Genomic DNA, 14,158 nt, shown 5'->3' with positions numbered 1-14,158 from the left:
ATGAGAGGCATAAACATCATCTAGGCAGTGGTGTGACCAAAAATGTTTAATGTGAATTCAGTCACCAAGAACAGACAAAATCAGAAATTTGATTTGGACTCTTCAAAATATTAAAGAAAAATCAAGGGATCTGATCTAGATTTAAGAAACCAAAAAAATATGACATTAAATGCAACACATGACCCTCGTTTGAATCCCAGGCGGGAGTAAGGGAGAAGCTATTGATATTAAGGACAATATTGTGACAATTGGGAACATTTTAATATGATCATAGATTAAAATATAATTATTGTTTTAATGTTCAATTTCTTAAGCATTATAACTGTGTTTTGTTTTGTATGCCCTTGTTAGGCTAAAAAAAAAAAAAAATGTGAGCATATGTCTATAGTATAACCTATACATAGATAGATATATGTAGAAAGAAAGTAAAGGTTGTACTGTGTTAAATGGATCTACGGGAAGGCTGTAGGAGTGTATGCTATACTATTCTTTCAACTTTTCTAAGGACCTAAAATTTTCCAAATAAAAAGCTGATGAAAAATATACTCTGATAATGACATCTGAATAATGTATTACGTACAGGTAACAGGGCGTCGTCCCCTTTGCTCCTCTGGATTTTCTCTCTGGAGCTCTCTTTCTGATTGACAGCTTGCTCTGCAAACGATACCTCCAGGTTGATGTCTGTTTCAGAGGCAGGTGCCTCTTCAGGCACCAGTGGGGTCAGCTCCTTTTCGCCAACAACTAGGCTAGATGCCTGATCTGGGAAAAAGACAAAAGATTCAATTCATGTGCTTTGGCTACTTCTTTTTTTAACTTCTAATACATCAACTATCTAAACCTTTGGGAAAACTACTATTTACTATAAGCAATAATTAACAGTTATTTTAATAGTAAAAAGTATACTCAAGGAATTCTACCAATGGTGCATGGGGGCATAGAGGAGGGAAGGTGGTGACTAGAAAGCCAGAGTTGAATTGTGGAATCTTTCTCTGAGGTCACAATTCTTAGACTGAGTCCAGTTCCAAAACACTGATGGGTGATCTCAAGCTCTGAATGAAAAACCTCACAAAAATTTAGTAGACTTAATCATTGCTTTATTTTATACTGGGAGAGTAAAAGCAAAAAAAAGAAGAGAAGGAGGTTAGTTTTACTCTCTCTTAAAACTATGATATTCCATTTAATTTCCTCACAGTGGAACAGATTTCCTGAAAAAGATTTCTTCCATGCCCTGCATGTCCTTTCTGGAATGTTACCTACCTATCATAGTAAAAATTCCAAAACAAAAGTTAGCACCGACAATGTGCACTGTGGGAGTCAGGTCTGGAGGTACCTGGTACCAGAACCAACAGGTTTTGCACCAGATTATTACAAAGATTATAACAGCTCCCTTACAACTATAAATCTAGTGAAATAAGTTCCATGTATTTACATCAACAGTTTATAATAAATTTAACATTTTTTTCTTGGTTTGTTTGTTGTTAATCCTCCAGGAAAAAAATGAACACCTGAAAACTTCTTTGCTGAAAACGTCAGCTTTAAGCTTGGAAGAACATACTTCCAAATTTGGCTATTTGATAAGTTTTTGGTTTTTAACACAACTCACACTAGAAAAAAACCTGGAATCAATGACAGGATTACTGTTATTTTCTCATTGCAGACCTTTAATTCATGGTGGGCAGCTCTGGATTATATCAGTAAGCTTACATAGTACATTCAAATGCTTATATACTAACACAGCAAGGTGATGGAGGGTAAAGTTAATTTTAAAATTTAATAAATATGTCATATACACATATATTATTAGAAGTCTGATGCCTTCAGAAAATGTATTTGTATTATCTTCTATATATTTTCTATATTTATAGCCATTTAAATCAAAAACACACAAAAATTGTTTTACTCAAAAGAAAATACGGATAAATCTAAATCTAGCCTTTTTTCACTCTCATTCAATAAGCAGTGCGGGCTTCGTGGTTGTAGGACTTGGGTAGTGCTCGGCGGGTCCCCAAGCTGGGTTTAATGCTCTACGGTTGCCGTCTCGCAATTTGAACAAGAAACCCTACATTTTCAGTTTTCACTGGGCCTTGCAAATTACATAGCTGGCCCTGGTCACATCTCACAGTTAAGAAAGTAAGTAAAAATGGACCCATGTGAATTCCGAAAATAAGAGAAAATTTAAAGCTCTTTGATTGTATTTATCTGCTGCCATCTATGCCACATTATGCTTTTCCAACAGCCTGTGACAATTTTTTTTTTTTAATTAGGATAACTAGACCTCTCTCCAATTAATTTTTAAAGTATTAACTTAAATGTCAAAGCACAATTTGAGTTTTATATTCCCACTGGTTTACACTGCTTTATGTTTTACTGTGAATATGTATGTTGGTTTCCTAGGAAACCATTCTAAGAGGAAAAAACTGATTAGCCACTTTCTTAAATTAGAAGCTACCTTTCTAAAAGCTGAGTGTTTATGGACAAGAATGTTAAAACGACTCCCTTTTCTCCTTAACAGCCCCGTGTCAGAGCTACAATAAACACCACCTCCCCACACACACAAACAAACGTTCTGTGCCGAACTCAAAACTGGGGAGAAGAATTATAATTAAGTTAGAATACATTTAAAACATATGAATTTCCTCCAAAAATTGGCAAAAATAAAAAACACAATATAGAAAAGGCTTAAGGATCAAATGGTAACTCCAATTAAGGCAGATAGCAGGAAAAACAGTTTCAGGGGCGATAAAGGAGCACAGCTAAAAGAAATAGATAGTTAACTGATTACTAAAAGTATCTATGAATCAATTATCTACTCTCAAAGAGAAACGTTAACAGAGAATGCTGAGATAAACCTTTTGGCTCTTAAAGCCCAAAAGTGTAAATAATATAATTTATGTAATCTCTTCTCCTTCGGTTTTTTAAGTGGACAATAGCACTAAGTTACAAATATTTTACAAAACTCAAAGGTTTTCAATTGTCCAAAATAATCCATATCTTTATTTTAAAAAATAATTTCCCCTCCTCCTTGGAACTCGGAAAAGAAAATATACATAACACGAAAGTTTTAAAAATTATTTGGGCATTATTAGTATTTCTAAATGTATGTATTAAACACTGGCCTTTCATATACACAGAGCTGTATAATTTGATGAAAAGTTAAGATTGATACTTAGCAGTATTAATTAATTTGAAATCAATTTAATTAATTTATTTAATTAATTAAATTTAGTTAATTCAGATTAATTAATTTGAAATGCAACAATGCTTGCAACATTAAAATTTTATTTTCCATTTAGAGTAAGTAACTTTGATTGAACATGCATAAAAGCCTAAGTGTAGGGAAAACATTTAAAATAGACTACGTAGCTCACACTTACAGATTTCAAATGGAAAGAGCTCCACTTTTGAACTCCAGACAATATTTTCCATGCATTTCATTCAGAACCTTTCAATGTTTGCATAACACTGGTTAATTCACTGGCTAGCAAAAGAGCATGGCATTGCCCAGAACAGGTGCAGTAGTAAATACTCAGTGACTTGGATGGCGTTATACACATTCTCTTATTATTCTGACTGGAGGCTCTATGCCCACTTCATAGCATTCCAGCAAAAGCAGATGTAAATCAGGCAGCAAGTTTGTCACATTCCACTCGGCTGCCACAAGCTAGGCTGGAAGGGACTGCTATAATGAACTTGTCTTCCAGAACTTCTGTTTATATAGCCTACATCACCATCTCTGGCAAAGGAGGAAAACACCAAGAAAGGACAATGTTTTCCTCAGTATTCATTTAGCAATTGCCAGTCGCTCTTCCCCAAAGCCCAAAGCATATTGATATTGGCACAAAAGGTTCATCTGTCTCTCTTAACGACCCAGCTCTCTAGCCCGCCTGCACTGGCTCTTCCAGCCTGCTTGCCACTTCAGTGTCTACTGGCACACTGGCTTAGGGAAACACCCAGTAATTTCATTCTGATATAAAACATGTAACTAAAGAAATCTCCACAGAATAGTAAAAAGCAAGTGCTTTTATAGACATAAATAAATAGGCACGTATGTGTCTATACACACACATGCACACACTTATATATGCACATACGTGTGTGTGTGTATATTTTAAGGCAGGGGTGCAGGAGACAAGTTCTGAGAAAAGTATGGAAGGAAGGATAAAGACACTAGATGCTCCAAGACTCCAAAATGTCCCGTATACAGTAATTTTGGACTAACCTTTGATTTTTATAGGAAGGTTGGGAACACTTCCCAGGCCTTCACAGTCTACCTGATACTCTTCCTCCACTACTTCCAATCCAAACACAACACTAGTAATGCCATGAACACTCCAGGTGCCAGGTCTTAAGGACATAAACAAAACAAAAGTCCCTAGCGGGACTCAGGCAGCCACCAACAACCTTTGCTACAGTTTTTAAGTAACAGCACACTGAGGATTAAATCTGTGACCTTAATTTAGAAACTCTTCCTTTTTGTAAATCCATGAAATAGCTTTAAATTCTTTCTTGGTAAGTACTAATAAAGTCTTACTATTTATTTTCATCCATGCCTTGAATTTCTAATCCATTTCTGAAATAACAGATACAGAAAAAAGAATGAAAGGGAGAGTTGTAATCAATGCCCCCCCCCAAAAAAATCTTAACTTAAAAAAGTTTTTCTAAACTTTCTGAAAAGCAATCCATTTATGAGCTAAGAACTTCAGATCTGAAAACGAGGTTCCAAATTCACTGGCTCCCCTTACTAGCTGTGTGGCCTTGGGAAAGTAACTTTACATCTCTAAACCTCCCTTCTCTCATTTGTAGGATGGGTTAAGAACAATATTTACTACATAGAGTTCCTGAGTATATTAAATTAGGTAAATATCTCTGCATAGTACCTGGCACATGGTAAGCATTTGGGAAAACTGACTATGTACAGAGATGTTAGAACAGATAGAGATAGACAAGTATTTAAAAAAAATCAAAGGCCAACTATATGCTCAGTCTTATGTAATTACCTATTTGGGTACTTTATATGAGTATTTGAGTAGAATTTGCTTACCAGAATTGAAGACGAATGTTTTAAAAGGTTTTATCTGTTTGTTATACTAATAAATGAGAAAATACAAGAGAAGGGGTCCAACTTACCATCTTTTCCTTGGTACTTGTTTTCGTCTGTTCTGACTGATTGTGATTCTCTACCATCTGGAGGCTAAAGATAGAACATGGGCCATTTAGTCATCTCCACCTCACAACCAGAGAAACGGTACTGTAAAATAACTCTCTTACTAACCTTCAGAGTACAAGAAATGCACTCAGAATTATATCAATCACAGAAAAAAAGGACTACAGGTATAATCAACAAGCAATCATCCAATAAACATGTGATCACCCACAACTTGTAAGACACACTACTAAGCCCTGTGGGGAATAAGGGCAACATCAAGAGTGTCCCTGCCATCAAGAATGCCGCTATTAACTGAAGGGAAAAGAAAAGATCTCAAAAAGTTAACAATATCCATTAACAGATGAGTAGATAAACAAAATGTGAGCTACCCACAAAATGAAATATTATTCTGCAATAAAAGGAAACAAAGTACAGGTACATGCTACAACACGGACGAACCTTGAAAACATTATACTAAGTCAAAGGAATCAGTCACAAGGACCACATACTGTGTGATTTCATTTCTACGAAATCTTCAGAATAGGAAAGTCATACAGACGGAAAGTAGATTAGTGGTTGCCTAAGGGGTAAGGAGAGGAATATGAGGAATGACTGCTAATGGGTATGGGGTTTCTTTTGGAGATGATGAAAAGGTGCTAAAATGGATTGTGAGGATGGTTGCGAATCTGTGACTACACAAAAAACCTCTGAATTGTAAACTTTAAGTGGGCGACTTGGTGAATTCTCTCTCACTAACGCTGTCATAAAATAAAATTATAAGTTGGCATGTAGGTAATAAAATAGAATTCTTCATATTTTTTAAAAAAGCTAGTAATAAATGTGAGATCAACTAAAACTAAATTACCAACTAGGTAATAAGAGCTTAGATATTCAAAGGAACTCCTTTTTCGAGGGGTTGGGGAAGTGACGCCTGAAAAATGCAGCCCTCCAAGGGTTTATGGACACAGGAAAACATGGCTGGCTCCTCTCACCAGTAAGTGTGTCCAGGCCGTACTTCCTCCTTTCCAAGTAAGGCTTCAGGAGGAATTCAGGAATCAGGAAGGGGAGTCTAGGTCAATCATACACAGAGGTCTATTTGAATGAACTGTCTTTAAAATACTCAATCCATTGGATTTTCATCTCTATACAAAAGAAGATAGCCTTTGTAGTCCCCTCCCCACATACTTCAACTCAGGTGTTAGCAGAGGAGAACTCCCCTCTCCACCTGCAGTCCAAGAAGAGTCTAGAGAAGCACCGGGGCAGGTACACAGAGGTGCTCTACTTAGAGATTAGAGGTACCCAGGTCAGTGTAGAGCGACTACCAATCACAGAAGTGGTAGGAGAGTCGTGGCACTACTTCAGTCCCCCTCAGGCAGAGCAATACCATCTTCCTCCCTCCACCCACGAGCCCGCAGAAGGCCAGCACTCCATGGCACAGGGCACACAGTGAGTAATTCTAATCTTACATATGAACACATATTTTGGAGCATGTGGTTGGAATTGTTTTCCTAAGCGATTGAAGATAACAGTGCAGATGGTATTCATTTCTGTATTATATTTCCCAGTGTCAGCAAGGGCTTCATGAGGAAGCATTTGAAAAGGAAAAGTTGAATATGGACAGTCATCTCTCAGTATCTGTGAGAGACTGGTTCCAGGACACCCCCCACCCCTGCCCTTGCAGACACCAACACTGGAGCATGCTCAAGTCCCTTATAAAAAATGGCATCGTACAGTCGGCCCTCCGTATCCACAGGTGCAGAACCCAGGGATATGGAGGGCCCACTGTACTTATTTGAGAATAGAAGAACTGCAAGTAAAGATAGCTGGCCCATGTTTGCTTGAGGGATGGGGGACATATTTCTAATGGGTGGCCGTGTTTCGATTAAAGGCATGAAGTGTAAGCAAGTTAACCTCATTTTAATTTACTTGTGCTATTTCTCTCTTATTGACTCCATCAGATGATACAACTGACCAATTACCTTGAACTCAAACCATGTGGTTTAGACATTACCAAGAATTTGCTGGAAAATGTTGCTTGAAGCATTGAGTAGCAACATCCTCTTAGAGACTGGCAGGAATCCCACAGTATATGGTTTGCTTAGGCTCAGCTCTCTGCCCCCTCCCCCCTTTTTGTTTCCTCTTAACTCCCTCAGGGAGGGCTCTTTAATTGGGAAGGAAATGTCATAATACTATATTTCCTTACTATTCATTTTTCTCCAGCTAGAAACCAAGTCCAGTCCTTCAACCCCAGTGGATGTCCCAAATAACGAATGGGTGGTATGCAAGCACGTAACTGCCTCAGAGACCTACCTGGAGCAATCCAGTCACCCCAAAACTCCTATAAAATGGACTGGATTTGATCTACAATTGACCATGCAAAGAGAGTAGGAACCTGCAGCTATAAAGGATTTCTTGGAAGAATGAAATGTCCACAAAAAGCAAAAAACCTCTATATGACAGAAAGATACCTTAAATATAAGTCCATTTAGTCCCTCATTTTTTAAAAAGATTTTTGTTACCCTTTATTTACAGTGTAAATACATCTCATGTATTTACTGAGACTACTTAATATCAGAATCATATATGTAAACCCAAACGTAGCAGGATGCATCGTGGTTAAAAGCACTTATTTAGAGTCTGACAAATTTGGGTTTACTATCTACAGGACCACTGAGCAAGTGACTTAAAGTCTAGAATGGAAACGATGATACCTCACTCACAGGACAGCTCTAAGGATGAAATGGGATATGGCACGGAAAGTAGTCGGCACAGTAGGTGTTCAGTAGTGGTAGCAGCAAATATAACTGCTATTATTATCACTGCAATCAATCATCGTTCAACATCCGTTCTGTTTGTTCTCACTCCAACCAACCAACTGGGTCTTCCAGACCAGACCTATTCCAACCTCATCTGAGAACAGTCCAGAGTGTAGATCAACTTTGACCCTAAGGACATCATTAAGTTCAGCTGACCTTTTTTTTTTTCTCTTTGTAGCAAGACTTTCTTGTTGAAGGAGCAGATGATATTAATTTACATTTTGTGCAAGCTCTTGAGGTCCTCCTGGACAAGCCACAAGCAGCCTACCAACTGGCCGTACTGAACAGCGCTGTTCCACGCCATACAGATCTCCTGCTTGTACCATGCCTTCCCTGAGAGCCATCAGCCCCAGAGTCTCTACCAGGCTCCAACAGCTTCCACTCATAAACTCATCATCTTAGCAAATATCTACTCAAATCTTCTACGTGCTAGGCACCGTGCTAGGTGCTAGATGCAAAGGGGAAGTTATTTCATGTTCAGGGTTCCTGTTTTATAATTCAGCTACAATTAGCTCCCTCACATTCCACTTCCATTCATCCCCACATGAGTCTAGAAAAAAAGCAAATTTTCCTACAAGAGTTAATATAGAAGGAAGAATCCTCTACCTCTGACTTTCCTGTAAGTAACAATTAGCAGTCACATTGTCTAGGGGGTTGGGGCCATTCCTAAAGCTCCAAGGACACCTAACGCAGAGACTGTCACAGAGAAATGTAACTTGTTTCATTTTCTGCCCCATCAGTATAACTTCTAGAAGGACAGGTATCAAGTCCCTCTTGATCATGGCCAGCATGGAGCTTTCGCACCTTGCATATACATGCCCATTAAGTTTTTAATGATCTGAATTAAACTAGATGCGTTCAATTGATTCTAAGCAATTATTCCTTTGCTTTATCAAAAAAGAAAACCTACCTCCCTTTCTTTTGACCCTCTCTGTTGAGCAAATATGTCTCTGACGTCAGGAACCTGGTACTGTTTGTTTTTTTTCCTCAAGGTCTGGGAGACAGTCTCTACTCGTTTCTGAACAGCTGCCGCCTGCGTCCGGGTCAGTGTTGATAAAAACACCATGCTTTCTTGGGGATCTCCAGCAGCCTCTCCAAAGAGATTGGACAAACCGGCCTCCTTAAGCCACTCTTCTTCCAGTTCTCCCTCTAAGACAACAGAGAAAAATGGTATTTAAATCACAAAATATGAGAACTTTTACATTTTCTTAAGCTGTTTAAAAACTCTTACTGAAACTCTTATATCACAACCAAACCGCAGTGCTAAGAATCATTATCTGAAACTTGGACAACTGCCATAAACTCCAGCCATAAAGACATCAAATTTTAGATCCATTTCATATATACTCAATTAAAATTTTTAAATGACTTCACATGTGATTAACCTCTATAACTTCCCTGCAGATTAACTATGGGAAGATAATGCTGTTCCGTTTCCAGAGATGAGCAAGCCATGAAAAGATAACTTACTTCCATCAAGTTATAGAAGGAAGTCGATGCTGGGGATGGCCATTAAAGCCCTGTTTCTTGGCTTAAATTCAGCACTACCCCAGAGTCCAACCCTAACTGATGGAAAGGCTTGTTTTCTCTGCTCGCTGTAGCTGACAGGGAGTGTGGCAAAGAAGTAAAGAGCATCTGGACATCAGGAACTAATCAATTTCAAATTAATTTTTTTAACCCCCCAGGTCAGCACATCAAAGTCACGTTTTGTACAAATTTTTTTTTTAAAAGCACACTATTTTCACCAAAAAGACCAAAATGGCTTATTATAGGAAACTAATTAGACAACTGAATCCATTCAAAACACTGAAAGGAAGTAAACAGTAAAGCAAATGTTGTATACAATCTACTGACGATTCGGGTCTTCCCTGGCAGTCCAGTGGTTAAGACTCCGCGCTCCCACTGCAGGGGCACGGGTTCGATCCCTGGTCAGGGAACTAAGATCCCATATGCCAGGTGGCGCGGCCAAAAAAAAAAAAAGGAAGATCTGTTGATGATTAACAGAAAAACTGAATGATAACTAGAATAGATTCACTCCAAGCTGATGTTTATAGAGGAAATTGAAAGACCAAGGACTTGAGACACAAAAGACCTGTGTCCATACCCCATTTCTGCACCTTGATGGCCATGTCACTTTGGCCGAGTCACTTAGCCTCAAGCTGACTCTGTTTTCTCATCTGTAAACTAAACCACAGCTGCCCTGGCTGCCTCATAACCAAATGTGAGAATGTCACATGGGAAGAATTTTGCAGAGCTCTATTATAGTCCATATCACATGATGGAGCACTGACTGGTGTGCCCATCTATCCTTCTCTACTATCTAAACTCCATGAGGGCAGAGATAAAGTATTAATAGCCTTGGCTTCAAGAAACATAAGGCAGTGCCAGGCATTCTGCATGCCAGGCAACAAAAACTGTTTACTGACATAAAAAGTCAGCCATGATTATTAAGGCTGTTAAGGTAGAACTCAGTATAAGTGTATAAAACCAAATGGCCAGAAAAAAGCTGATATTGCCATGATAAGGGAAGTAAACAAGATTACAATACAGATTCACTTGTTCCATTAAAAAGTAGAGGTAAAATTCAAACAATTTAAAGTCAAAGAAAAGGCATGGGTGTATAGAAACAGTCCCAATTCTTCCTGATAATCACATCATGAACAACACTCTACGAATCCATTTTAGTCTTGGAGAATTATGAAATAGCTAAGGACACATGGTTATGTATCAGGCTTGAGTGCTGCTTTCTGCAGAATGTTTTCTCCTTACTCAGCAGGCCACTGGTATGGTGTTGCCATCGTGAAACATTGAGACAGAAAGGTTGGGAGACACTATTACCACAAAAAAGCTCAACTGGATTGGTAAAGTAAGAAAGAATGCGAGTAAAATGAAAGAGAACCCAAATAAAAGAATGAGTTGGTTATAATTTTCTTTTACAAATCAGTGTTAAATTAAGGAAAATCTCTTAACGTTTCTTTTTCAAGTATTATTGGTTGCTTTTTTCCAACAAATGTTATAGCAAAGGAGAAAAGCCTATTTATGTATTGATAGATTTCAGTACTAAACAACTTGATGCTAAGTCATTTAGCATCATTAAGAAGTCTTCTGTTGAGAGCCTCCCTGGTGGCACAGTGGTTAAGAATCCGCCTGCCAATGCAGGGGACCGGGGTTCGAGCCCTGGTCTGGCTCGAACACATGCCACGGAGCAACTAAGCCTGTGCTCCACAACTACTGAACCTGTGCTCTAGAGCCCACGAGCCACAACTACTGAAGCCCACGCGCCTAGAGCCCATGCTCCACAACAAGAGAAGCCCACGCACCGCAACGAAGAATAGTCCCCCACTCCCGCAACTAGAGAAAGCCCGCACGCAGCAACAAGGACCCAACACAGTCAAAAATAAATAAACTTATATATAAAAAAAAGAAGTCTTCTGTTGAAAAACAGGTCACTACTAGCAGTGGGTCCCAAGGTACTAACTGTGGCTCTTACTTTCTTGGCATTTGTATCAACTTATACACCAAAGACTTACTTACAAACTTATAGATGGCACAAGGCATAGAAAGGATGCTAATATAATAGATGCCAGAGTTGTGCATCAGAAACCTAGTGTCTACTTTAAGAGATTAGCCAAAAAAAAAAAAAAAAAAAAAAGCATGAAATTTAAGAGGAAAATAAAAAGTGAAGTTTTACATGTTTCTTCCAGAATATCAAATACAGTAGTGGAGACTGTGGGAAACACGGCTAGAAAGAGACTTGAGAGAAATTATGAACCAAATACAAGAAGTAAATATGGAGGTTAAGAATGCTAATACCATCTTCCACTGTCCAAATCTGTACCCTGAGCTTAGCTGGCTAAACTGTGGCACTGCTGCCAATCTGGAGGATGATGCTTTGAAAGATAAGATGACCAGGACTGGGATAGGTCTGCGAATCACCAACAAGGATTGATTTATGTGAATCTTTCCTTCTAGAAAAAGTTACTTGGCTGGTAACAAGATAACTATCCTCAACCATTTGAAAGGGTATCATGCAAAAAATAAAACAGACTTGTTCTGCTCTTCCAGAAGGCAGATCTACAATAAGTGAGTAAAAGGTAGTGTAGAGCAGATTGTAAATCAATAAAATAAAGAACATCGAAACAGCTCAAGCTGACGGGAAAGCATCAGCACCATCAGCATCTATACTCACTAGAGGCCAAATGGCCATGTGGCTAGGATACCACAGAAGGAACTTAAATAAAGCTTAGATGATTTCAAAATTCAAGTCTAACTCTAAGAGTCTATGATACAGCAAGCTTAGCCAACAAGATTCTAGCCACATCCAAAACTAAGTGAATTTACTTATGCCACTTATATTTGTCAGTTGCATCTATAAATCTGCCACAATTAAGTCATTTTCAAGATGAAAGGCAGCTACCATTTATCTTTTTCTGGTTTTCCTAGCTTTAATTTTTTTTCCTCCTCTTCCTTTCCATGTCTTCATTTCCCATCAATACATATTTAAAAAGACAGAGAGAAAAAAAGAAAAAAAAGTTTTATTAATTTCATTATTACCATCAGGCTCTTTGACAACCACCACCTCTTGATCTTCTTGTCTGTTCTCACTAGATTTCTTGATATTTTCTAGTTCGGTCCAATAATCTTCCATAGATAGTTCATCCAAAGAATCCTGGGAACTTGATCGATCAAATGGAGGCCTTTCTATAACTTTGGTGATTTCCTGGTTCATAGTATACTGGCCATATCTGCGACTATAAATTCAAAAGAAAACACGGTTCATCTTAGTACATGAAGAAGTAGTACAATTTCTAAAATATCATAGTACTGAGCTGGAGAATTTGGAAACTCAAGTTCTCCTTAACAAAACCAAAGAGATGTGTATTTTGAAACTTTACCTTGAGAGGCTACTGATTATAATATTCTTGTAGAATGAACAGTTTTATCCTCTATGGAAAAGCATGGCAAAGAACAAACAGCAATGCGATAAATATTTTTCCATTTCCATTTCATTTAAATTATTTGAAGTCTTCTTTAAAACTGAAAATTTGTTCTTAGAAAGCAACAGGTTAAATCTTGATTAGAGGTTAATTAAATTGGGATTGAATTTCACACAGTATTTCATATTTATCATTGATACCTATAAATCAAACTCAATCAACCCTTACATAGCAAATATCCGCAATCAATGAATGAGGTACCATTTGAATTATCATTTTGTTTTTTGGAACCGAAACATGAATAGAAGGATGGTATATTAAGTTTGCTGATACACTCTATTTTAGAAAGCAACTTTTAATATTTACACTTATAAATGTACCTATTATTACATATATTTTAAAACATGGTAAAAAATGTATTTATTGGCAATTCTGAATAAGTAGTTAGGAATTACCTTGTAAACATTTGGTTAAATATAATCTATGAAGAAAAGGATAAGTGAATAAATTTTTTAATGACTTCAACTATATTTTTTTCTTCATAAGTCATATCCTGCCTACTACTAACATTGAATTAAAGGGCCTAATAATAAAAAACCCATATAGAATAGAAATATTAAAGTGTTTCATTATTGCTTATATTGAGATAGAGAGGGAAAAGCCTTATTACTTGAAGGAGGAAATTTTTCAGCTATGGTTTTTCCCCTTTATATTCAATAATTTTTCAGAAATACAATTTGAGTAGAGACAATAACTGGTGAATGAGTGTTTTGTTATTCTAATATCAAATTGCTTTTTTATCTCCCAAGAAGACATTAGGAAGTAATACTCTGCTAGACTGGTTTTACTTACTGCACATAGAGAAAATAAAAAGAAATGCGACTAAACAAAATTCTTTAATAGTGTGTGAACATTTTCACATTTAAACTGGCCTTTCCCATAGTTATTTAAAATAGTAGGATTTAATATAGCATAAGGAAGAAGGTCACTAAACTCTGGTCGAATCTACCCAGCAGTTTAATTCCAACTGACTTCTTAGAAAAAGTCAAAGAACTTAATTACCTATTGCTGCAAATAAATGCAATATAACTGACTGCTTAACTGTAATGCGCTAATCGGCCAGTTTTATCCCTTTAAAGATGGTTCTCTCTGCCTTGATTACACACTTCATTAATGCTGGTTGCATGAATGATGGAACAATCCCTATAATCTCACCCCAGCAGCAACCCTGGCGTGGTGATGGGTGGGCGTTAGAATGA

General features: G+C 37.5%; 1 protein-coding gene across 3 annotated transcripts in view; it reads right to left on the bottom strand.

Annotated features, from left to right (window-relative positions):
* The window catches only part of ARHGAP18 (Rho GTPase activating protein 18), a 191,471-nt gene that overhangs the window by 45,782 nt on the left and 131,531 nt on the right, over window positions 1–14,158 (bottom strand). For all 3 annotated transcript variants that reach the window (XM_068551301.1, XM_068551298.1, XM_068551299.1), the window contains exons 2-5: window positions 12,517–12,713; window positions 8,873–9,111; window positions 5,128–5,191; window positions 581–759 (exon numbers count right to left, since the gene is read on the bottom strand). In XM_068551301.1, the coding sequence (XP_068407402.1) occupies window positions 581–759; window positions 5,128–5,191; window positions 8,873–9,111; window positions 12,517–12,713 (679 nt within the window). The remainder of the gene's footprint in view (window positions 1–580; window positions 760–5,127; window positions 5,192–8,872; window positions 9,112–12,516; window positions 12,714–14,158) is intronic.

The sequence above is a fragment of the Eschrichtius robustus genome, chromosome 9 (assembly GCF_028021215.1).
Source record: "Eschrichtius robustus isolate mEscRob2 chromosome 9, mEscRob2.pri, whole genome shotgun sequence".
In the NCBI taxonomy this organism is placed as follows: Eukaryota; Metazoa; Chordata; class Mammalia; order Artiodactyla; family Eschrichtiidae; genus Eschrichtius; species Eschrichtius robustus.
This window is presented reverse-complemented; position numbering and strand designations above follow the sequence as displayed.